The sequence below is a fragment of the Trachemys scripta genome, chromosome 3 (assembly GCF_013100865.1).
Source record: "Trachemys scripta elegans isolate TJP31775 chromosome 3, CAS_Tse_1.0, whole genome shotgun sequence".
In the NCBI taxonomy this organism is placed as follows: domain Eukaryota; kingdom Metazoa; phylum Chordata; order Testudines; family Emydidae; genus Trachemys; species Trachemys scripta.
In genome coordinates, this window is record NC_048300.1 from 70222801 (window position 1) to 70249332 (window position 26532).

General features: G+C 41.8%; 1 protein-coding gene across 1 annotated transcript in view; it reads left to right on the plus strand.

Moving 5' to 3' along the window:
* Positions 1-26532, plus strand: part of RGS7 (regulator of G protein signaling 7) — a 417353-nt gene that overhangs the window by 252278 nt on the left and 138543 nt on the right. Inside the window, exon 4 of the mRNA XM_034765031.1 lies at positions 26068-26118. Coding sequence (XP_034620922.1) covers positions 26068-26118 — 51 coding nt within the window. The remainder of the gene's footprint in view (positions 1-26067; positions 26119-26532) is intronic.

The window sequence follows — 26532 nt, forward strand, 5'->3', positions numbered from 1 at the left end:
CACTATCTCTCTGGACCTCACTGCTTGTATGCCACATCACCTATTTTTTTGAAATATTACAAACTAACCAGTACCTGGCTAATATAAGAGTGGAGAAAGAATTGGGAACATTTTCATAGCTTGGGTTAAAAATGTTGACTCATTTTGATGGGCGTTACCACGTGGAACATCCTATCTCCAATGCTACCAGGGGGCAGTTAAGGATGCCCCTCTCTCTTTTCATTTTTACTCTTCTTCTAGAACCTCATTTTTATTCCTGGATATCATTATATGTGGGTATTCAATATTACAGCAAATGGGGCACTGGTCCCACCATTCACTTCAGAAAGATGAGACCATCAAAGTCTAATAAATTCACCTCATCCCTGTTTTATTCAAGCCATTCCCAGCTCTTAATTTGAAAGAACAACTCATCCATAAAGCATTTGTTTTGGGGCAGCTAGTGGTGCAGTGTGGATTCCAGTCTCAGAATAATATAAGGAGATATACCTATCTCATAGAGATGGAAGGGATCCTGAAAGGTCATTGAGTCCAGCCTGCTGCCTTCATTAGCAGGACCAAGTACTGATTTTGCTGCAGATCCCTAAGTGGCCCCCTCAAGGATTGAACTCACAACCCTGGCTTTAACAGGCCAATGCTCAAACCACTGAGCTATCCCTCCCCCCAGGAGGAAAGGAAAAATGGGAACTTCATTGACTACCCAGGCAGATATCTCAGAAGGCTATGGGGAACTTTTAAAAGTACAATGAGCGTCAACATACAGTATGCAGTTAAGGTATGTAACACATGAAATTCTGTTTATAAACTCTTCAGGAAAAGGTCAGTATTTTCCTGTGTTTGTGTTGCTCTTAATTCAATGAGGCCCTGTTCTTGATTGGGACCTCTGGACACTACAGTAATATAATAATAAATAAAGCCACCACTTGGTAATGACATTTTTACAGGAGCTTTATGGCTCCAGATTATGGAGTAGGTACAGGTCTCCTCTGCCTTCACTTACATGCTGGGCCTGATTGCCCTCAGCATTGGTAAGCCTGGTGCAGAGCCAGTTTAGGCAGCAGTAAGGAGCTATGCCCATGCACACTGGGCTCATGATTTGGTTCCAGGTATTGAATTTGATGCATTATCTTTTAGCCACTAGGCTCACAGCAGCAATTTTTCATCATTATGCTAGAATTTCCCTTGAACTGACTTTCTTTCTCATGGTGGGTGGGGGTGGGGGTGTGACATGCACACACGTTCTTGCCTCTAAATAGAAATGCCTAAGACTCGGGTTGTACAGCTGATTTCATAAGTAAGGCTTTCATCCTGCTTGCTGAGAGGAAAAGAATGCTTTTATAGCAAGCAAATGCTGCTCCTGTAAGCCATGCTAAGTGGTTTCATGCACATAAAATTACTAAACTTTAAAGGAAACTGGCACTGATATGGTCATGCTCAGAAGCATTTTCTTTACAACAGTGATATGTAGTAGAGATCTAGCCCTCCCACGGGAGGATAATATGCTTGTATTACAGTAGGGCCATCGCTTTGTCTCATCAACATATATGCTGAGGTGAGTGCCCTAACCACCAGGTTAATGGTTATTCTCCAGTGGGTTCCTCTTGTGTTTTTTACATGAAAGTTTTTGAACAGTCTCATTTTTATCCCCATAGGCATTACATTTCAAAACCTAATTTTTTCCTGAAAAGGAATGGTTTTCCAGCTAGCTCTGCTCTTTCTGATTGCTTTGTCTCACCACCATGTATACTCGTCAGGGCCAGTTTTAGTGGTGGGCCACCCGGCTGACCACCTAGGATGCCCACTGGTCAAGGGGGCGCCGTGTGGCAGTGCAGAGGTGCACGCTGCTGGTGTAGTGTCAGCAATTGCTCCCTGGGGAGAGCTGCATGGGAGGGGGGCGGCACCCAGATTTCTCCCTGCTTCCTCTCGGTGGAGGAGGATGGGTGAGGGAGCGGTGAGACACAGCTACTGCTCATCCTCTGAATGTTCCTCTGTGACCCCCGAGGGGGGCTGTGATTGGGGGAGTGAGGAGCAACACCAAGCACGCCCTGCACCCAGGTCACTTTCCCCACCTGGGCTGTGCTGTAAGGTGAGCATCAGGAGCTGCTGCTCTCCTGCCCTCCCGTTATGCAGCCTAGGGGGGGAAGTGAGCTGGATGCAGGGAGCCCTGATGTTGCTCCTCACTGCCCCCTTCCCAGTCCCCTAGGGGTGCATGAGGAGGAGCAGCGTTCTGAGGGTGAGCAGCAGTGTTAGTCGTTCCATGCATCCCGGTCAGTTTCCCCATGTGGATGCAGGGGTTGGGGGCACAGGGGGCATCACACCCACTGGGGCCAGGGGCACCAAAATACAAGTTTGCCCAGGACGCTATTTTCCCTAAGGCTGGTCCTGATGCTTGGGTTGCCTAAAAAGCAGTCTAGTTGCCTGCTGTTTCTACAGAATATGTTCTCTTGGTTATTGTTGAGGGTGGGAAATGAGATGCTACTCACCTGTGATTCTGTTCCGCCTCCTGTGCGCTGGCAAATCAAGTGCAAGGTCTTAGGCCACTCTGTCCCCCTTTACTGCATAGTATGGAGGGAAATGGAAAGTTCTGTGGAAATTGGGACTAATGAACACCATAAAAGGAAAAAAGCAACAGAGAGTCCTGTGGCACCTTTAAGACTAACAGATGTATTGGAGCAGAAGCTTTCGTGCACCAGCAACCACACACCGCACCATAACAACTCTAACTCAGGAACCAACCCATGCAACAAACCTCGATGCCAACTCTGCCCACATATCTACACCAGCAACACCATCACAGGACCTAACCAGATCAGCTAGAACATCACCGGTTCATTCATCTGCACGTCCACCAATGTTATATATGCCATCATGTGCCAGCAATGCCCCTCTGCTATGTACATTGGCCAAACTGGACAGTCACTATGTAATTTAAAATTTAAATTTAAATTTAAAATTATGTAAAAGGATAAATGGACACAAGTCAGATATCAGGATTGGCAATATACAAAAACCTGTAGGAGAACACTTCAACCTCCCTGGCCACACAATAGCTGATGTAAAGGTAGCCATCTTACAGCAAAAAAACTTCAGGACCGGACTCTAAAGAGAAACTGCTGAGCTTCAGTTCATTTGCAAGTTTGACACCATCAGATCAGGATTAAACAAAGACTCTGGATGGCTAGCCAACTACAAAAGCAGTTTCTTCTCCCTTGGTGTTCACACCTCAACTGCTAGCAGAGGACCTCACCCTCCCTGATTGAACTAACCTTGTTATCTCCAGACTGATTCTTGCCTGCATATTTATACCTGCCTCTGGAAATTTCCATTACATGCATCTGACGAAGTGGGTATTCACCCACGAAAGCTTATGCTCCAATATATCTGTTAGTCTTAAAGGTGCCACAGGACTCTCTGTTGCTTTTTACAGATCCAGACTAACATGGCTACCACTCTGATACTTGACAAAAGGGAAAGGTATCCCTTAATCTGTGTGAGCTCATTTCCACGAGTAATGGGAACAGAACCTGATGGGGGACAGCTGTTGTACACAGTTCTCACTGATGAAGAATTTCAGCCAGTAAGAGTCATAGCTGTGAGTGCAGTACAGGGCAGCACTGTCTACAGTCATGTGCTCTGTTGATCCCTTTTAAGGATTCAGAGAGTACCAGTGGAGAAACCAGCAGCACTTCTGATGTGAGGGATCAGGGAATGGTCATCTAGAAGCCGAGGGATCTCTTTGTTCTAGTCCTGAGAGGTTGAGTATCTGTACGAAACTATGTTGGAGGCATAGCTGTGATGCAAAGCGGGGGCTTATGATTTATGTAAATTGATATAGAATTAATATTACAAAAAGGAGAATTGATTAAATGCATGCAAATCTGTGAGCTTCCCAACATAAATCAGTCCAACCCAATGTTGAGTTGAGAGCTGCAGTGGGGAATAGTCTTCTAGCTGTACCTTTAGCTCCAAGGTAAGAGGTGACCCATATTCCTCTTCTTTCCCGAGTCACTTCCTGCCAGGGAAATCCTTTTCCAATCACCCCATGTCCTTCCCTCTCCTATTTGTGAGAGGGGAGTACCAATCTTCTCCTGCCCTTCCCACTTTGTTTTTTGGAGTGTGTTCTTATTTTTTTACAGTTACGCACTTAGCCATCATATCTCCTTAAGTGATTGAGAAGTCTGTTCTTTCTGGCTGCTGTACCAACAGAGGAGAAACCTCATGGCTGCTCCAGTAAATAACTGACTGAATTTGTGAGGAAACAGCGGCCAGCAGCAGCTTTGCCACAAAATGCTCAAAGGAATTAAAATGATACATGGAAAGGTGGGCTAAAAAGAATACAACAAAGGAGATTTTGTACACAAAAACTGATGGCTTTTACGACATGATGATATTTGTTCTCTCACTGACACTGCAAATACCAAAGGTACTATAAGTAATAGTCATTCACATCAGTGCTTTCTCCTAGACAACACTATGCATTTAATATTCCTCCCACACACACATTGTTTAAAAAAAAGGTGCTTCATGCTGGTGACATGCAATGAACCAGAGCTTACAGTCCTCATAAAAAGCTTGTGAACACATGAGTCTAAGCTATAAAAGCCCCATTCTGCAGTTACACTGAGACAATCATCATTAGCTACTCCTCCAAATGAAACAAAATGTAGACTGTAGAATGAAATAACACAGAGACTAGGGTCCAGACTCCCACATAGTCAATATTATTGATTACACCACTACCTACAAATCAATATTTTCAAAGTGCTGTTGTCCACTCTATCAACCCTGAACACTCTGTGCATAAGGTAGGGAATTATTATCCTTCTTTTACAGATGAAGAAACTGAGACAGAATGGCTGTGACTTGCACGCCATCACACGATAGGTAGTGGCAGAGCTTTATCTCGTCTTCATAGTTCCTATCATGCCTTCTGTTTTCTTCTTCTTCCACCTCTTCAGAAAGCCCAGCAGAAAATAGCGTCCTTTTACTTTCTCTTCTCCCCTATCCTCTCCTATGGGTCGGCACACATACAGAGCTTAAAATGTCACAGTGGCTCTGCCATTCCCAAAACACACATAATGTTTCACAATCACTCTGACCTTACACAAGACCTAATCCAAAGTTCCACTGATGTCAATGGAAGATCTCTCATTGATTTTAATGGATTTTGGTTCAGGGCCATTTTGAGCAAGTTGATAGGAGTGGAGAAAGGAAGGTGTTTGATTTAAAGACACATTTTAGGCTCCATGAAAGCACAAGAGAGACTTTCCTAGTATGGATCTACCCCAATAGTTCCCTGGTCATAATAAGACAGTTCTGCCAGTGGCAGACTCTGACTACTTGCAGCAGAGTAATGGAATGTTTTTGCATTTCCAAATGCCTGGTAAAATCAGTCGGCTTTCACATTTAAAAAAAAGTAATTCAGTCAAGAAACCACTTCTAGTTACACTGAAATGAGTTGTCCACAAATGCCTGTATGAACAAATATTCACTTGTATGAATGTTTATGAAATTGAGTATAGAAGGGGAATAAATCTGGTCAGTTGAAATTTGAGTTTCATGTTTGCCAAAATATTTGCCAAGAATTTTTCCCATTATTTATCTAATTTTACCATCATTTGTGAGAGATTAGTTGATATGATGATTTGCATGACAACACCGAGTATAAATATGTACCCCTGCATAATATGTAAGCATATATTTTAGAATTCTTTTTTTAGCCAAATACGGTATTTAGAGTGGATGGGTATTGTGCAAAAATAATGAAGCTTATTTAAAATCAAAGCAGCTGTTGACTGAAAATTAAAATGCTAATTCACATCTATTTTAATTTCTGATAAATCTCCATTGACAGTTAAATCATGTTAGAGACTCTCAATTGTCAGCATAACTTACATTTCAATGAGTCATTGGGAATTATCCTCTAGAGCTAATTGATTTTTGCTTGTGTTGTGACAATGTGCTTAGCATGCATATAAAGAACTGCCATGAGAAAAGCCATTTGATTTTTATTCCTCTGTGGAAAGACCTGATAGTTTCTGCATTAGCTAATATCATGGCACACTTAGTCTTTCTACTGAAATCTTAAATAAATTCATAATCTCAGGGCACAGATGAAAGACAGAAAATGAGATTACAAATTTGGTTGATAAAGGTAATATTTTTGATGCACTATACTTAGACTTTTGTAAGGCATTTATGTGGTACTGCACAACAGTTTGATTAAAAAACTAAAATATAAAATTAATGCGGCACACATCAATGGATTAAAAACTGACTAAGTGATTGGTCTTAAAATGTAACTGTAAATGGGAAATCATCATTGAGTGGGTCTCTTTCCAGTGGGGTCATCCCATGGATTGATCCTTGGCTCCATACTATTTAACATCTTTATCAGTGACATGGAAGAAAACATAAAATTGTCACTGATAAAATTTGCAAATATCATAAAAATTGGGGAAGTGCTAAATTATGAACAGAGCTCATTGATACAGAGTGCTCTGGATCGCTTGGTAAATGGGTGAAAAGCAAACAATAAGCATTTTAATATGGCTAAATGTAAATGTATCTGGGGACAAAGAATGTAGGCCATACTTACTGCATGGGGACTCTATTCTGGGAAGCAGTAACTCTGAAAAAGATTTGGGGTTTGTGGTGGATAATCAGCTGAACATGAGCTCCTAGTGTGACGCTGTGGCCAAAAAAAGCTAATCCGATCCTTGGATACATAAACGGGGGGAATCTCGAGTAGGCATAGAGAGATTATTTTACTACTATATTTGGCACTCATGTGATCACTGAGATGATTAAAGGGTTATTTGATCACAGTTTATAAGTACCTATCTGGGGAACAAATATTTAACAATGGGCTCTTCAAGTTAGCCGAGAAAGGTGTAACAAGATCCAATGGCTGGGAGTTGAAACAAAACAAAATGAGACTGTAAATAAGGTGTACATTTTTAGCAATGAGACTAATAACCATTAGCAACATTTACCAAGGGATATGGAGGATTCTCCATCACTGACTATTTTTAAATCAAGCCTGGAGGTTTTCCTAAAAGCTCTGCTCTTCTCTAAGAATTATTTTGGGGATGTCCTATGGCCTGTGCTATTCAGGAGGTCAGCCGAGATGATCACAATGGTCCCTTCTGGCCTTAGAATCTATGAATCTTGGGTCAGCATGAGACAAATGGCATTTCAATGGAAATTGTGTCTGAATAAGGACTGCAGGATTTTCCCCTATAAGAGTAAATTGTGTGGCAAGAACTGCACTGCTGTATTACTTCCTTCCATTGCCATTGTTATGGGGGTGTCTTTGGGTGTCAGTGGAGTAAGAAATTGGGGAACAGAGTAAAAAAAAATACCATATTTCATAGACAGGTTGCAGTGAAAATATGATGAAGGAAAAAAATACAGAACCAAATAAAGCAATATAGTGAAATTAATTCATTGACAAAACATTTTTGTTGAAGAGAAAGTCTGTTGTCTTTCCAGAGCACTTTCAAACTGCTGATTTTTTTAAAGAAAAAGAGTAAAATTGCTTATCACAGCAGAGTTAACGGTCTCAAGCAGCTGTTACTGTGTTATGAAGGAGGTTATTAAAATGCACATTGCAGACTGTTATTGATGCATGTAAGATATAGAACTTGTTTGCCTTAGAAGTGAGATCTAACTGGGAAAGAACTAAGTGGTGAAAAGCTGAAGTGTGTGATGACAACACTAACAAGGACGATCAGCATGGCCTCAGACAGTGCTTCTACTGCTATGCTTTGGTTCTTTCAGCTTGCCTTGCACTTAGCTAAAGCATGATAAACAGGGCCTCCTACCAGAAACAAAGTGTTTTTGCACAAGTTCTTAAAATAGAACTATTTTCAATTTATTTAAGTGTGAAATCTGACACATTAAGAGTTGTCCTGATTGGCAATAAAACAAAGTAAATTGTGATGCCAGATGGTCTTGGGGTTGAGGGCACAGGGCTGGGAGTATGGACATCTGTTCTATTCCTGGCTCTGCCAAAAAGTCACTGTAAAATCTTGGGGGAAGCCTATTTATAATGAGGCTTCCTTTAACCACCCACCTTGTGCAAGATATTGCCCCCCTCTCTCCAGCACCATTGTCCCACCACTAATACCAGCTCAGGTAAGTGATAGGAGAATTCTGGAGTCTCGCAGATCACTTTCCCACTAGAGGAAAAATCAGTGGCATGGAGTCTGGGTGTTTTCTAAGTGTAACTTGCTTTAGTTACACACATACACCAGTCCTATATGAAAGGCAGTCACAAACAGCACACAGGCAATCCCTTCTTACAGAAATTTCAGCCTAGATTCTAATGCCTGATTCCGAGGAAGCATATTTGTCCAAAGAATTGCATCCAAATAAAGAACAGAGATTTTGTTATCCACCATAGCTCCTCTCCAAGGAATTCTGCATAACAAAACAACAATATAGCATTTCATTCAAGACTATAAAATGTGCTTGCATACCGAGGAAAAGAACTTGGGAGACTATGTATAACAGTGCCATCTGGTGACTCCTGCCATAACAGTAAACACCAGGACATTATATATTTTAAATCTGTATTATGGAACCCTGTATTATGAGAGTGCTTTCCAGGAAAAATAGATGTGCATAATGAAGTCTCTAATAGACTTCCAAATCTTCTCTGCTCTTTGCTTTTCCCAAATGTTAGGGAGTTCTGCTTGGAGTGTATACATAGAATTTTAAAAAATACATAATCTTTCTAGTTCTAGAGAACACAGTTCTTGTGATTTGCCCTAAAGGTGGTCAGACTCTGGTTTAGTCTAATGTTCTCTGGAACTTCATTCCTAAATGAGCCCTTCAGATGGGAATATTTTGTCCCAACCTATCGTGCTTTGTTTTAGGCATTGTGAGTAGAGCCAGGCAAAGTATTTTCAGTGATTAGTTCATTCACCAAAAGAGAGGGAGTTTTAGTTGACCCAAATGAATGTGCAAATTCACTGAATAGTTTTGACTGAACTGAAAAAATTGAACTTTTTTGGTAATGTCAAAATGAAATGTTCCCTTTTGACCTGACTAAAATTTTTATGACTTCTTGAGTCTACAAAAATTTTGAGAATTTTTAATTTCTGTTCCATGTGAAATTAACTTATTATTATTATTTATTATTCAGAATAGCCTATGACCTGAATGCAGGCATAAGCTCATGACAGCCTGTCCAACTGTTACGGATTGGCTCATTTCTGCACAAGCTATAACATCTATATTACTTCCATCATCAGTCTCAGGTACAGTTAATCTCCTTGGAAATGCTATGGTCAGACTTAGCTGGAAGAAGCAGCAAATTTTCCTAGCTAGTTGAATGTAGAATAGAGATTTCTTTCACCATCCATGCTATCTGAGCACTGAAGTATAGTGATGAGTCAAACAAGATCCCAAGATTTCACACCAACTTAAAGAATGGTATAAAGGCTCTTTCAATAGAAGGGGAACACCAGTGGCCATGTTAGTTCTTCAAATCATTTATCTTTTTCAAATAGCATCACTTTGGTCTTGTCCTGGTTGAGTTTGAGCCAGCTGCTCTCCTCCCAGGCGCTAATTTATTTTAGACATTGTGACATCCATGGGGCGCTTCCATGGAAAATTATATACTGCTGGACATCAATAGCTTGCTGTTGGCAACACAGCCTTGCAACCCATCATAGTGGTCTTATGTGATAATGAAGAGGAGCGGGGAGAGGATAGATTTTGAGAGACTCTGCAGGTGAAGGCTTTTTTGGGAGAGAGGCAGATGCCGATCACCACTTTCTAGCTTCCATTAGAGAAGAATTGGAGCCATTATAGTGCTAGGATATCCATGCCAGTGGGCCAGCAGTACCTCTGTACTATACTGTATTGAAGGCTGAAGAGTGGCCTAATAAAATGGGCTTTTATTTATGGCCTCTGTCCATTGATATGAGGGGGTGGTCTTCTAGTGGTGGTCTCTGTGCAATGCCCCATTCTGAAGCCTGATTATGAAGCACTGAGCATGTTAAAGTTCACACTACTGGAGCTTGGTTGTCACTATGTTCTGAATGATTTTGTGTAGGCAGGGGAGGTTGGAGAGATTTTCCACGTCAGATATTAGCCCTTAGACGATCAGGTATTGGCAAATTCACTTCTCTGAAGGAGCTGTTGATAATGGAAGTTATCAGTGAACACACTTGTTCTTCATTGGGTTGCACTATACAGGAGGTGAACAGATCACTTGTGCAGGTCCTGACTTGAATATTTTACAATCTAGCATAAGGGGGCCAAACTGAGAGATGGTGATTCATGTCAGGTTTTCAGCCTCAGAAAATTCCTCTTCGGTTTTTTGTTGATCTTTAGCTCTTTGCATAGAGTACCTTATGTTTTCTTAGCATTACAGGTATATCAATATTTGTGTCTGCTTCTGAACAGTCATATACACTAAAGCCTTTAACCTATTGGTTTGCAGTTTCCTTACCTTTGCGGAGGCAGAGGTAAATATGTTACATTTCAGAGAGGAGACAGAGCTGGGAAGTTCAGACCCACATCTGGATCTGAGCTTCCTCAAGGTCCCAGTGGATTCAGTCCAGTGTTCTGGATCCTGTCCATCTTTAATTGTGATAGGTTAAAATGATGCCAAGTTCATATTTCTGCTGCAAAATCAATCAATAGAAAACTACATCATTTAGAATCAGAGACATAAGTACGTGTGAACTTTTTCAGATGCAAATTCCATTCAAACTAATTTGATTAATGATTTTTTTCTTTGTAAAGGTCAACCTATTAAAGCAGAAAGGTTGATTGACTTCACATATTTAACCTATCAGCAACATATGCAAATTAGCACAAATTCAATGCTGGTGTAATTCCATAGAAGTCAATAGCTCTATATTACGTTCATAGGTTTATGTTAGGTAGGAATTTGGCCTGATACGATGAATGGATGGAGGAAAAAAAGAGGGGAATTTGTCTACCTGCTTTGTTAATTGATATTTAAACTTGTACAAAGGCATGCAAAGTGTGCCACCCTCAGCCCTACAAAGTCCCTCTGTGCCAATTCTTTTGCCCCAACTTCATTGCCTTTACAGTTTTCATCCTACTTAAATAATGAACTGGGGCATTTAAAGCAACTTTCAATTCAGCTTCTAGCAAGTTGAGTTAAAGAGCAGCCTTGTTGCCTGTGTAGCATTGCCGAGTGCTGCAGTCACACTGAAAGGGAAGGTAGCAGTTTCTCACTGAAGTGCCACCACTAATTCTCCCCTCAATGGTGGTGCTTCAAAAGAGAAATTCCTGCTTTCCTGGAAGGTCAGCTGTGGTGTGCCCAGCAGCTGTAAAGATTCCTTTTTCCTAGAACTGTTAAAGACTGACAGGAGAGAGCTGCATTAAAGCTCTCCATTTCAGTCTGCATAAGCTAGAAACCTTTCATAGAATATCAGAGTTGGAAGGGACCTCAAGAGGTCATCTAGTCCAACCCCCTGCTCAAAGCAGGACCAATTCCCAGCTAAGAGGCAGGTACCTGTGATTGGAGGCGGGTTGGTAAATGGATATAGTGTGAAGAGAGAAAGTGGCTATTTTAAACTCTTTCCCTTATGAGTCCAGCTGAATATTAGGCAGCAGTTAGTGGCCAATTGAAACCTGTTTTTTGTTATTAAAAACTCCATTGTGGGTTATCTAATATTTCCAGTTTCCAATAGAAAGTGAGAGGCAAGTGGCAATAGGGCCACAGGCTTCTGGTGAAGTGACATCAGACCTGACAAAGGGGTCTGAATAGTCCAGAAAATGTGAAAAAACAAGTTAGGATTCTTTAACAAACAAATGGTCAAAATAATAGAGAAGAGGTGTTTATAACTACTTCTCACCTGTTGCCTCTTAAGCTATATCTACACTGCACACTAAGCCAGGCTCTGACTCAGGTTTGAGCCCAAACCCCCCTTCCTTCCACACACAAATCAGTCTGACTCAGGTCAGCACTTGCTCAGGACCTGGGTCCTAGGAGCATGCTGGGTGGCTGGGTCAGAGCCCAAGTTCTGCTGTGACTCAGTTCCAAGCCATATCAGTTTGCAGTGTGGATGCAATTCAAGCTGCAGACCAAAGTCAGAAGGTGTGCATACTGCAGTAAGGACACGTGATCATGACTGTAAGACCCGGGTCCAGCAATTGGAAACCCAGGTTTACAATGCAGTGTGGACGCTCAACCATGGCTTTGGAAACTGAATCCACAAGCCTAGATCCCATAGACCTGGTTGACAATGCAGTGCAGCCAATCATGAACCAGGATTTCCTTGTATGTATCAATATTTTTTAACATTTTCATGATATACAACCCTCAGCAGGTGTAACAAAATAATACTGCTGAAGGCAGCAGTAAAACACAGCAAGCATAGAGAGCAGTATGTGAAAAACACTCTTACTGTTGGTAATGTCTTGTACAATTAAAAAAAAGAAGCTGAGTTATTTTGCAGTGTAAAGTTTGTCAAAGCATATTCTGCACGATGAACTGTTTTGCTGGGTGTCTGCTGCACTAAGCAGTAGTGTGGTGAAACATTGAAGGTGACGCAGCATATATTGATGTGAAGCAGGACACTCTTGAGTGGTCTGTCACTGTCATTCTTCAAGCAAGCAACATAGTGCCCATCAGTCTGTCATGAGAAGGGACAAATGGCATGCTGGCTATTTTCCCTTCAAGGATTTACACTGCAAGAGCCCTAAGGAGAATGTCATGGCTATATAGAGCCCTGATTACAGGCAAAACGTCCATTCCCTAGCAAGAGGCAGTGTATTCTGCTGGAGAGGGTATTAGATTGGGACTGAGAAGGCTTCTGTTCTATTCTGGGTTCTACCATTGGCCGGCCAAGTCACCCTCTCTCTGTGCCTCAGTTTCTCCATCTAGAAAATGGGATGATACTTATCTCCTTTGCAAAAGGCTTTGAGATCTACAATGAAAAGTGTTAAGAGCTAGGAATTAGTAGTATTAGAATAGTGTGACATTGCACTCTGTAATTTTATGAAAATATGGTAATGTAACTGGAATATGCTTCATGAAAAAGGTCTCTTGTAAGGTAGCATTACAAAGTTTATAATCTACTGTGTGAGATCATCCTATTTGTACCACTCTTGTATCTAAAACTAGAAATATGAAATAAAACTCTGAAGGCCTATTGTAATTATGCAAAGTGTGGGCTATTAATGGTGGTTTGCAGAGACAGTGCAAGGATATTTTGCGCCCTAAGCGAAACTTCCACCTTGCGCCCCCTCTTCCCTTCCCCTCCCCCTGGACAATTGACTGCAGATGGCTCTGTTTTACCTGTAAGTCTTCCTGTATACATGTGTGCTGGCAAGTGGGTAATGAAGTCTTACAGTGATCTGTCACCTGAACTCGAATCCATCTTTACCTTGGTGCTTTTCCATTGAGAAGGTGTGTGGTGGTGGGGGGGCAAACCCAGAGGGACAAAGGATTCCTGCCTTATGCAAAAGATATATAAGTGGATGGAACAGAGAAAAGAGGAGCCATCATGAGGAATCCCCTAGTTACCACCTGAGCTGGAACAAGGGCTGTACCAGGGGAAAGGATTGGGCCCAGACTAGGAAGGCGTCCAGTCTGTGAAAGAGACTTATTGAAACATTTTTCAGGGTGAGATTTTATCTGTACTCCTTACTGTATTAGACTTAGAGTTGTGTGTTTTATTTTATTTTGCTTGGTAATTCACTTTGTTCTGTCTGTTACTACTTGGAACCACTTAAATCCTACTTTCTGTATTTAATAAATCATGTTTTACTTATAAATTAACTCAGTATGTATTAATACCAATACTGTTATTAATATTAATATGGGGGGGAGAACAGCTGTGCATCTCTCTCTATCAGTGTTAGAGGGCGAACAATTTATGAGGTTACCCTGTATAAGCTTTATACAGGGTAAAACAGATTTATTTGGTTTTAGACCCCATTGTGAGTTGGGCACCTGAGTGTTAAAGACAAGAACACTTCTGTAAGCTGCTTTCATTTAGGTCTGCAGCTTTGGGGGCAATTAATTCAAACCCTGGGTCTGTGTTGTAGCAGACGGGCGTGTCTGGCTCAGCAAGACAGGGTGCTGGGGTCCCGAGCTGACAAGGCAGGAAAGTAGGTGCAGAAGTAGTCTTGGCACATCAGGTGGCAGCTCCCAAGGGGGGTTCTATGATCTAACCCATCACAAATAGCTTGAGGGTTTTTTTTTAAACTAGATCTTGGCTCCTATGAAATAATCAGTCAACTTTACTCCAAGGTCAGGCAGTTTGTAGTTCTGACAGCAAATTAGCAGAAATTTAATAAAATGTATTTCCTCACAACTCGATTATTTTTAAGCTATTGCGTGTTTCTGACATTGCAACTGTGCCTTAGTGGCTCACAACTGAAGATGCCAAATTCAGGATGAACTGCTGAGAAATAGGGCAAACACAACCCAAAACTGGTGGTTATTCTTTTATAAGATGTATCAAACTAGCCACCCAAGTAAACTCCTGTTTCACCACACTGGCTAACAAGAAACCATAAAGGCAGTTTCCTCAGGCATTCCAGTTCTTAGATCATCACCAAAATCACTGGGTTCAGAGATGAGTGGTTCTTTACAACCAGTCTGATCAAAAAATAGGTGGTTCTGATCACAAAGGACCAGCCACACCCCCAGGTCAATAAATAACTTAGATTTTACCCAAAAATCACACTGATGCTAATCCTTTAGTATCTAAACCAGGGGTCGGCAACCTTTCAGAAGTGGTGTGCCGAGTCTTCATTTATTCACTCCAATTTAAGGTTTTGCGTGCCGGTAATACATTAACGTTTTTAGAAGGTCTCTTTCTGTAAGTCTATATTATATAACTCAACTATTGTATGTAAAGTAAAAAAGGTTTTCAAAATGTTTGTGTCATTTAAAATTAAATTAAAATGCTGATCTTACACCACCAGCCTGCTCAGCTTGCTACCAGCCTGGGGTTCTGTTCACCTAGGCCAGCAGCGGGCTGATCAGGGCCTGTGGCCGGGACCCCAGACCTGGGGGGGGGATTTTTCAGGGGTCAGGGCAGAAGGCTGGGGTGTGTGTGGGGGGGGTTTCAGAGATCAGGGCAGAGGACTGGGGGCTGTAGGGAGTGTAGGGTAGAAGGCTGGGTGTGTGTTGGGGGGGTTCAGGGCAGGGGGATGGGGCTGTGGGATGGGTGTGTGTTGGTGTGTGGGGGGGTTCAGGACAGAAGGGTGGGGGGTGCAGGGCAGAAGGCTGGGGTGCTCAGCTCATGGGGGTGCTCCCAGTCCCCTGCCCTGAGTGGCTCATGGCAGGGGGCTGGAAGGGATATGCCCTGTTCCAACCCCTTCCCCCCTACCTCTTTCTGCGTCCTCTACGGAGCTGTGTGCACGCTGCCGCTCTTCCCCCTCCCCCTTGCAAGGGCCATCAGCTGATTGGCGCAGGGAAGGAGAGGAGGAGGGCAGGAAAGCACCGCTGGGGGAAGAAGCGGGGGAGGGGGAAGCTTGGCTGCCGCATAACCAAGCTTCTGCCTCCTGCCCCCGCAGGGGAGAGTGGTGGGCGGGGGGGCTGAGTGGGGCTGGGGGTTGGGACCATAGCAGGAAGCTGCGTGCCACTCAGCATCGGCTCGCGTGCCATGTTTGGCATGCGTACCATAGGTTGCCGACCCCTGATCTAAACTCAGAAAGTTTATTTATAAAAAGAAGGAAAGAAAGGGGAGTTAAAATTGGTTAAAGTAATGAATTACATCCAGTAATGGCAAAGTTTTTGGTTCAGGCTTGTAGCAGTGATGGAACAAACTGCTGGTTTAAGTCAAGTCTCTGGAGTACATCCGCAGCTTGGATGGGTCATTCAGTCCTTTGTTCAGAGCTTCAGCTTGTAGCAAAGTTCCTCCAGAGGTAAGAAGCAGGATTGAAGACCAGATGGAGGGGATGCAGCTGCCTTTTAGAGTCTTTTGCCATGCAACTTGTGCTTCTTTTGTTTCAAACACAAGCTGCCCAGCACATGGCTTGGAAGCCTCAGGGCTTGTCTACACTGGCAATTTACAGCACTGCAACTTTCTAGTTCAGGGGTGTGAAAAAACATCCCCAAGTGCAGCAAGTTTCAGCGCTGTAAAGTGCTAGTGTAAACAGTGCACCAGTGCTGGGAGCGAGCCAAGCTCCCAGTGCTGGTATCTCATGGAGGTGGGTTTTTTAGAGCTCTGGGAGAGCTCTCTCCCAGCGCTGCTCCGCGACCACACAACCCACATTAAAGCGCTGCCGCGGCAGCACTTTAGCTTTGCCAGTGTAGACTAGCCCTGAGAGCTCTATCCATAGGCATGTCCCTGCACGCCTAGTGAGTCATAGGTGTATCTGCCTTCTTTCAATGGGTCAGTGGTATCGCTGATGGGCCTTAATGGGCCATCAAGCAGGCTAGGCAGTACTGCTGCCCAAACTTTCTGGGGGTGTCACCCAGAAGCATAGCACAGGTTTGAAATACAGACATACATATCTATTATTCATAATACAAAAAGGCGATACAAACATATAAACAAGATTATCATATCTGGCAAATTATAACATTTTTGAAGATATCTTATGTGGCATATCTGGCTGTGACTGATGTCCCAGTTGGGGATCGCTATTATCACTCAGTTAGTGTGAACTGCAAAGAATGGGGCAGACAATCCCCATAAAGCTGGTGGATATTCCAATACTTCTATCTTCACGTACAAAAATGATACATACCTACAGATACCATAATCATAACCAGCAAAACAACCTTTTCATAGACACTTCACTTAACAACCTTTGTACAATATTTGCTGCAAATATATATCAGTGGTTGCAACAATGATCTATATGGTCATATTTTAATCACATAACGTCACAGACATGTTCTAAAATGCTGAGACATTCTGGGAAGTTCCAGAATTGGTAAGGCATTTAGTATGTCAGTTTGTTTCCATGTACTCTTCCATAAACACAGCCCAGAAGTTTTTCCTGTCAGTAAGGTTTTATTAATCCCATTACTGCTTTGCATAAAAAGAAGTGGGTTTACAATCCCGGTAAAGCAGACGTGGGCAAACTACGGCCCAAGAGCCACATCCAGCCAGTGGGACCGTCCTGCCCGGCCCCTGAGCTCCCAGCCAGGGAGCCTAGTCCCCGGCCCCTCCCCTACTGTTCCCCCTCCTCTGCAGCCATGCTGTCGCGTGGGCTGCACTCTGGCCCGCCACTCCCGTTGGGCAGCATGGGAAGCGTAGCTGGCTCTGGCCGGGTGTCGCGGCTGTGAGCTCCTGCTGCTCGTAAGGGGGCAGGAGGTTCTGGGGGGCAGAGGTTCTGGTGGGGTGGTCTGGGGATGGGGAACAGGGAGGGTTCAGAGTGGGAGTCCCAGGGAGCCTGTCTGGGGGTGGGGATGCAGATAGGGGGCAGGAGGGCAGTCAGGGGACAGGGAGCAGGCAGGGTTGGATAAAGGGGTGGGATTCCGGGGGGGCAGTTAGGGGCAAGGTGTCCCGGGAGGGGGTGGTCAGGGGACGAGGACAAGAGGGCAGTTGGATAGGGGGTGGGAGTCCCAGGGGGACTGTTAGTGCGCAGAGGTGTGGATAGGGCAGGGCAGGCAGGGGACAGGGGGCAGAGGGTTGGATGGGGGCGGGGATCCCAGGAGGGGGTGGTCAGGGGACAAGGAGCAGGAGGGGTTGGGAGTTCTGAGGGGGGTAGTCAGGGGGCAGGAAGTGGGAGGGGGTGGGGGCCAGGCTGTTTGGGGAGGCACAGCCTTCCCTACCCAGCCCTTCATACAGTTGCGCAACCCCGAGGTAGCCCTAGGGCCAAAAAGTTTGCCCACCCTTGCTGTAAAGGCTTGCTCACAACTTCAAATGCAATCAACAGCTTTTTAGCTGTGTTTTATACAGATTAGTCTAAAATACGTTTTCTGCATGCATACATATATATTTGTGAAGTTGCTGCAATCCTTTTTATCAGTGTCACAGCTGTCTCTGAAGAGTTCAGCCAGAAATCAAGCTTTTCCTTGATCAAGAGATTTTCCTTAAAATTTTGCGACAACTGAAGTAACTGATATCTGCAGGTCCCTTGAAGCCACAACTGACCACATGTTTGAATTTGTGTGTTCAACGGAAAAAAAAAAACCACATTGTATGAGTGTGTTCATTTGATTATGGATATTTTTGAAGGGGTGCCAGTTCATTTAAAAAATAAAAAAAGATTAGATACCTTTCTACAACTAACTAAAATAGGTCCTTTACACCTAAGGGTGTGATCAAGAGCTTATTTATGGTACAATATTTCCTTCCCTTAGCCAGACCTTGACATTGTAAAGAATCTTAATGTGTATTCTCAAAACCTTCAAGAGTAAAACCTTTCTTCTAAAGTTCTCTGCTTGCATACAGGAGCGGTACCAGGTTTTTGGCACCCTAGGCGGGGGTCCTTCTGCGCTCCCGGTCGTCGTCGTCAATTCTGCGGCAGGGGGGTCCTTCCACACTCCCGGTCTTCGGGGCACTTCAGCGGCGGGTCTGGGAGCGAGTGAAGGACCCGCCATAGAATTGCCGCCGAAGACCCGGAGCGTGGAAGGACCCCCCGCCGCCGAATTGCCGCCGAGGGTGGCAAAATGCTGCCCCCCCCAAATCCTGGCACCCTAGGCGACCGCCTAGGTTGCTTAAATGGTAGAGCTGGCCCTGCTTGCATAGGTTGCATTGTTTTGTCTAGCCACATTTGCTGTAAATTTATAGTATTGCAGATGAGTTTTCTCTTGGGCTTTTAAAATTCAGTATAGCAATTTGACTGCATCACCATCCCCACCTACCAAGATTTAAAGTCCAGTTTGCTAGTTCTGTCAAGGAAAAATAATTGTTATAGTTTTATTACAGGGATTTTCTTACATTCTTCATTGTAGGCAGGTATTAAATCAGCTACAAAAATGTGCATATATTTGTAAAATTGCAAGCATTTTCCTTCCTCACTTGTAGCTTTAAACTACTTGAGTATTGCACTGACAATGTGTCTCTCTCTCTCAATGCTAGCTTGGCCCGTTCTTAAGAAGGAATTACAATTCCTCCTTCCAAATTATATTTGCTTTCTAATAAGAATGTTGGTTTATATTGTTAATATAGGCAACACGTCATTATAACAAGTTACAAGGTTGTTGTTGTTTTTAACAACTTACTGTCCATTTGAGTTTCCATACTTTGGAATATTTTAGTCCCCTCCCCTCAACACATTTTAAAAGATAAAACCAAAACCAGTTACTGTTTCCTTAATAATACTCTTTGTAAATATTTTTGTCTTTTACAGTCTAGATTTCCTCATGATTTTTAGCTTGGAGTTGTCTTACTTATTAGCCAATGGCTCAAGACTTTTGGGCCATCAATCTATCATTGATATGGCTCCGTTGCTGTAGCACCTGAGTGCCTTATAATCTTTAATATATTTATCCTTATAACACCCCTATGAGATGGGGAAGTACTATTATCCCCATTTTACACAGGGGGAACCAAGGCACAGAAAGACTGAGGGTATGTCTACACTGCAATAAAATACCCATGGCACCAGGATTAGAGCCCGAGTCAGTTGTGAGGCTTTAAATAGTACACCTCTACCCCGATATAACGCTGTCCTCGGGAGCCAAAAAAAATCTGAGTTATAGGTGAAACCGCGTTATATTGAACTTGCTTTGATCCGCTGGAGTGCGCAGTCCCGCTCCCCCGGAGTGCTGCTTTACTGCATTATATCTGAATTCATGTTATATCGGGTCGTGTTATATCAGGGTAGAGGTGTAGTGTAAATGTTTGGTTTCTGGCTGGAACCCAGGTTCTGAAACCCAGTGAGGGGGGAGCATCTCAGACACTAGGCTCCAGGCCGAGTGTGAACATCTGCACTGCTACTTTTAGCCGTGCAAGCCCAAGTCAATTGATCTGGGCTCTGAGACTTGGTGCTGTGGGATTGTCTTTGCAGTGTAGATGTATCTTAAGTAACTTCACCAAGATCACTTTATAGAGCTGAGTGTAATTCTCTTCTCTGTCACACATTTCAAGTCCTAGACTTAACTCTAACTACAGGAATATCCTCCCCATCATCTTTTTTTTTGTCCATATACCAAATCCTACTGGCTTTTCTTTGAGGTGGACTTCCAGCTGATAATGGAGGTGGAGGGGTGGGACAGAAGGGCAGGAAGAAGGAATGTACTTGCTATTTAAAGAATTGTTGCTTTGGAACAATTGAACCTGTGAACTTTAATCATGACTCTTGAAGGGTGTGTTCTGTGTATGTGTCTAGGAACATCTGAATTAATATGTTTGCCAGCCACCACATTTCAATTTACTACCATACAAAAGAAGAGTGTCTCTTTTCCTTCCAAAGCATCCAGCTGTTTTATTACCTTGTTCTCTTCGTGACCCCCTAAATGAATAAGAACTGATAGTGATATTCTCAGTATTTTAGGAACACATTTGCATAAGTAATGAAGCAGTTCAGAAAGGGCACAGAAATCAGAGGCAGCTGACTGAATTAAGATCATTTTGTTGATTAGATATTTAAAAAAAATTGCTTACAAACTGCACAACAAGCTGCTTAAGACAACACTTCCTTTAGCGCTCTTTTTAATAAGAGAATTGTCCACAAGGTGTGGTAATCCCGAATGAAGAATTGATAACTTCCAATTTTGTAATGCCACCAATTGTTTGTAGTTTTAATTTAATAACCTGAGAGGAACATATTTTGTTACAGGGAGTACAAATCAATATGATGCGTACTAAAAAATGCTTTTGTATATTTTCCTTCTTTTAGCCTGAACTTGAGGTGCTGAGTGCATGTAATTTGAATCAATGGGGCATAGGAATTTGGTAACGGATTTAAACAATGCTGTTTTGCACTCGGATACCATGGGGATGGCTGTGGTATAAGAATATGAATAGAATGGGACTAGTGGGCATTTGGCATCGTTCAGAATCAGGCTCGGATCTGACCACTCTTGAACTTGGGGAGTGCCTTCTTCCAGATCCAATTCTGAATTACATAGCTCTGACTCAGCACTGTTGTCTCTTTTAACTATTTAAAAAAGCACCATAAATGTACACAGCACTGTATGGAACATATAGAAAGATGGGAGCACTGATCCATAGAGCTCACGCACAAATATGATGTAAGCAGCTTAGTTGTGAGCAGATATGGAGGTAAGGCTGTCACTGCAGGTATATTTCATGAAAGAAGTATTTGAACAGAGAAAAGTGCTTAGTTCATGTGAATCAGAAGGCTTTTCCAGTGCTGAGTCTAAGAGAAGGTTTGAAGGTATCAGAAGTTTGGAACTTCACAATCTAAAGCTCATATTGTTTGACTACTTTTGCCCTTGCTCTTGAATTTTTCCATGGGAGGGAAGTATTTAAGTTATGTCGTTCCTTACCTACTGATGTTTATTTTGCTAGCCAATTGGTAGCAAGACTTCTCGGGCTTAGAATTACCTCACAGAAGTCAATGGGATTTAAAAAGGTTTGTCTAAAGAATTTAGTCTTCATGGTAGCCAAAGAATTTGGATCAAATTCTTCCCTCATTTATTTGTATGCAGCCCTATTGACTTCACTGTGGTCCCATGAGTATAAATTAAGTCATACTGTGTATTTAAAATGCTCTCTCCATCTGTAGGTCTGTCTGCCTGCCTAAGAGTTTTTAAACTGTAAGAGTATCTGTCCAATATATATTTCTGGCCAGCTTCTGTTCTCAATGATAAGTAAATCACTAATATAAATGAGAGCAACAAGTTGGCCACTGAAGTCTAATAGCAATCAAAATGCACAATTTAACTAAGTAGTAAAGATGTTTTCTCTGTAAACAGGATGATTGTAGGACCTGTATAATTTGGAAATGATGCATTCTAAGATGACTGAATTCCTATGTAATCATTTAGTACTGCGCATATGCACATTAAATGTGATTGCATAGTATATATAATTATTACCAACTAGGCCTTGGAAAATACATGTTAAGCTTAGTGAATACATGTGGTAAAATAGAAGCAGCTTAATGATAATAATTATCTACAATAAAAGCACTAGGAAAATACCTTTGGTTTGTTTGTACTATCCTTATTTATATAAAAGAGAGAAATTATAGTTGGAACAACTCTGTTTAAGTCTATCATATCCATATGCCCCAAACCAGAGTACATTGATATACTGTACAAATATGTAAACAGTGCCATGAAGTTACAATGGCTTTGTACACTATAATGTATTGTGTGAGTCCATGTCTTGTGTAGTGAGTAAAGCAGAAGACTGGAAGTTCTCATTCCAGCTCCACCACCCACTTCTTATGTGGCCTCGGACAAGGCTCTTAACCTCTCTCCCTCACTTTACCCATATGTAGTATGGGTTTGCTCATCATATCAAAGTCACAAGGGCTTTAAAAGCTCGTTTAATGTTTGTAAAGTGCTTTGAAATCTTTAAGGTGCTATAGAGAATACCTTGCAATTGTATTTTAATTGTTTTATAAGGTAGTTCAGATAGAATAAACCTTTAACTTCCCTAGAACCAAACCTTTTTGAATTTCAAAGAGGAGGCATTAATGCTTCAACTAATATTCGTTTGATTACATCTGAGTAGAGGCTACAGAAAAGCAATAGACTGCTAATCAGTATCTCTTCTGCAGACCTTCAGCATGAACTTCCCCCTTTATGTAGGCCATCAGCATTGTGATAATAAATCATAGTGATGGAGGATAGTCACTAGGATCCTTTTACTGAAGCTGAAATACAAAAAAAAAAAAAAAAGTACAAGTCTGCAGTGCTGCTCTTTAAACATCGCCATTTACTTAGGAGAAAAGTATCTAGTATAAAAGGAGATCCTTTATCATACTGCAATTCAAAAAATGATAACACTTGGTAGCAGGTACAAATCTTCATGACTGTATGTCTGCGGGGAAATAGTTCTGTGGGAGATTTCATTCATAGTTAAGAGCAAGATGGAACCCTGAAAAAAATTGAAAGGCTCAGTGTTTTCTAAAAATTAATCTGATCACTTGGGTACCATCCATCTCTTAACGGTCTGAATCTCATTTGTAGCCATCCCCATCTCTCTTCCTTATGCTGTACTGGTGGATTACTAGTACCAAATAACTTTATTCTGGTTTTTGTCCTTAAAAATGATAAAGGGGCCCCCTGACATTTGAATATTTTGGAATATACTTCATATATTCATACTTCGGGAAGTTTGCCAGCATTAAACCTCTGAATCTTAAGTATCATGAATCCTGATTCTTCATTCTCTCCTAATGTAAATTCAGTGCAACACCAAGTTTAGTAAAATAAGTCTGATCTGAAACTAAATGAAGCAAAAGGAAAACCTAGATCCTTGAATCCCAAACAGAACCAATTTCAGACATACCAGACAGTGATTTATCTTCTCCCAATTCCTTGTTGAAAAAATAAAATAGCTTCTTCTAAACATCCCCTTCGTTGTTAATACAAAACACACAGCTATTCACACATGTCTCCAAAGCCATTAACCTGTCTGTTCTTTGTACAGAAAAGGAACAAAACAAAAATGGAAATAAGAACCCTTCAGAATCTTTACAGGTCATCTTGAATCTCCTAAAACAAAGTCATACCAGCTATGTATTTCAGTTAAGGAATAAGTAGTGCATTGACCTTTAATAATTGAGTGTGACCTGATCTTAATTAAAAACCTACTTGGTTCTATTGGACCTGCAAGGCTTGATAGTGTAGAGGTAAAACCATCTGCACTTGCACTACCTACCAGTGTACACCCAACGTAGTAAAACAGGTAGCATTTTTCAAGTGTAGATAAGCCTTTACAGCTCCAGAGACTTTTTCGACCAATCAAAAAGAAAAGTATGACTAAGCATGCAGAACTGTTGTTTCCTAGATGCTTTTGGAGGTTTGACGTAAATCAACAGTGATCAAATGTGGAGACATCCATCAAAAGGGGATGAAAACATAGGTGTAGAGAGGTAAAATGCAAAATAATGGGAGGATGCTGGAGGAGGAACCGCAGGCAATAAAGGGAGGTTTTATATTAATTGTCAATTCTCCTATCCAGGGAGAGGAAATGAACAGCATAGACACACAATGTGAATGTGACCATAGAACTGTACCTCTCACATGAAAGAATCTAATTTCCTCTTGTCTGTTTAATACTGCCCTGATATCGCTTTCTGTTGTAAACAAACTCTTTAGTAGTTTCTGAAAGGAAAGTGTTGCATCTGTATTGGGACACTAGTAGTCAATATCTAGGGTCCATGGGAGGATTTTGACCTTAAGAAATGCTCCAAATCATGATAAAGGATGAGAACTGCTGCAGTCTACTACCAATTAACACTAATAAATGCTTGGGAGACTAGCTCTTGGGGAGTTGGTGGGGCTTAGGATTTTTTCTGCAGATTTATTGCTGTACCTCTAGCTAGATTATGTGGATAACGCCAGAAGCAACCCATACTATCTCCTACTATTGTTTTCTTACTGTCCTTTCCCTGCTCTAATATTACTTTGATTTATGTAATGTTTGTGTAAATCTGGAGTCTTACATCTGCTTCCTGCCCTTAACCTAAGATTTTAAAAAGAATGGTGTTACTTCTGCTGTGACGTGGGTGGCTCCTTTACAAGCTGGTTTGATAAGGACACAATTTATTATGTCTTCCCATTATATCTTGGGTACCTCCACTTGACTGAAACAGTAACATGAGCAACCTTCATGGAATAGACAGGAAATGCACATAAATGTGGTGTTGTTTTTAAAAGATTTTCTTCTTAAAATTGATTTTTGCTATTTTAAAATATTTTTGTTTGTCAGTATCCTTTGTTGTTGTTCAGAGAATCACCCTGTCCCTTGTTTAAGCTAAACAGCCAAATGCGTTTATAATGGGCCAATTCCCACTGGATAGCTTACATTGTGACAAACAAGACTGGGAATAGTTCAGGTAATGCTGTGTGCAGAAGGCTTTAGCATAGCACACTGCAGGAATGAAGGTGCAAAGCCCAGAGCAGCAGGAGAAGAGAGGGAATGAAAAAGGGGGGAATATGAGTAGGGGAATATGAAAGCAGAGATGTAGGTTGGGTACATTTATGTAGGACCTTGAAAATAAGGACAGGAACATAAATTTGGAAAAGGAAGCAATCAAAGGGATAGAAAGATTGGAATGGTGGGAAAGAAAGAGGACTCTAGCAACTCCAGCCTGGAGAGGTGAAGGTTATCCTTCGCATGGTGAGAAATGATGAATTGTGCTGCAAAGTGGGGATAAGGGAAAAAAAAAAGGTGGGCCTGGGTCATATAAAATAGGAAGAAGTGACAGGATCTTAAACAACTAGATATACGAAAAATAGGTGAAGAAATTTAGTTTTTAAAGATAGCTTGAGATATTACTGGGACGTTGCTCAGAATTTGAGTTGCTGGTGGGACGTGATCAGCCCAACAATATGTGTCTGTGAGGGGAAGAGAGAGAGAGTTGGGAGTGTCAGAATAGAAGTGGTGATTAAAGATAGAGGACCAGAAGAGGTCCGCTACAGTGAAAATGGAAAGATTAGAGATTAAGTGAGAGGTTCCTGGATGGAGCCGCTATTAGCACATATTAAATCAAAGAGTTAGGTTTTCAGTAACATCTTTAAATAGAGATTTTGAAAATGGCCTAAAACAAAGAATACAGACTTGAGCTGTTGTGTGTGTGTGTGTGTGTGCGCGCACTGCACAGTTACAATGTGTGCTGCATTAACCCTTTTGAAGTCTTGTTTGATAAAGGGTTTTGTTTGTTTTTACACATGAATACAAGAATGTAATACAATGTTTGCTTGTTTGTCCCTGAAAATTTACACTTATTATTCTTTTTAAAATGTAGACTGTCAGATAAGTAACATGCTTCTTGCACTATGAAATTGTGCATCAGTATTCCTGATCTGGAAAAAAGAATAGTTTGCATAATGCGTCTCTTTTGTTGAAACTGTGGGGTGTTCTATAAAAATAAAATGGTCCAGTTGATTCTGGAGAAACTCAACATTAGTTCCTTTTTATATGTTATATGGACATTTATGGTATCATGGAGCTGTGACTGAAGAATATAGAAAGTACAAGCTTACTAAACTAAACATTTTTTTTTTCCTCTTAGGTTCAGACATTGTTCAGTGGTTAACGAAGAATTTAGCTATAGAAGACCCAGGTAAATTGTTTTTCTGTATTAAAAAGTTCTGCTTCCTGGGTCTGTTAAGTTCTAAGATCTTGTTATGTTCTCTGGCCCTGTAGGGCCAGCTTCTAAATGGATAGAATTTGATCCATGGGCTCTCGGAGGTTCAATTTTACTAGCAAAGCGCACGGCATTCAATCCTGCAGACCTTCCTTAAGAGCCATTAACTGAGAATGAACACTTTATTCGTGTAACTTCTGGAAAATCAGTTCATCTTAATGGTAAAGAATAGGAATGACTATTGCTTTGGGGAAATTAAAAATTAATGGAGATATCCTATCTCCTGGAACTGAAAGGGACCTTGAAAGGTCATTGAGTCCAGCCCCTGCCTTTACTGGCAGGACCAAGTACTGATTTTGCCCCAGATCCCTAAGTGGCCCCCTCAAGGAT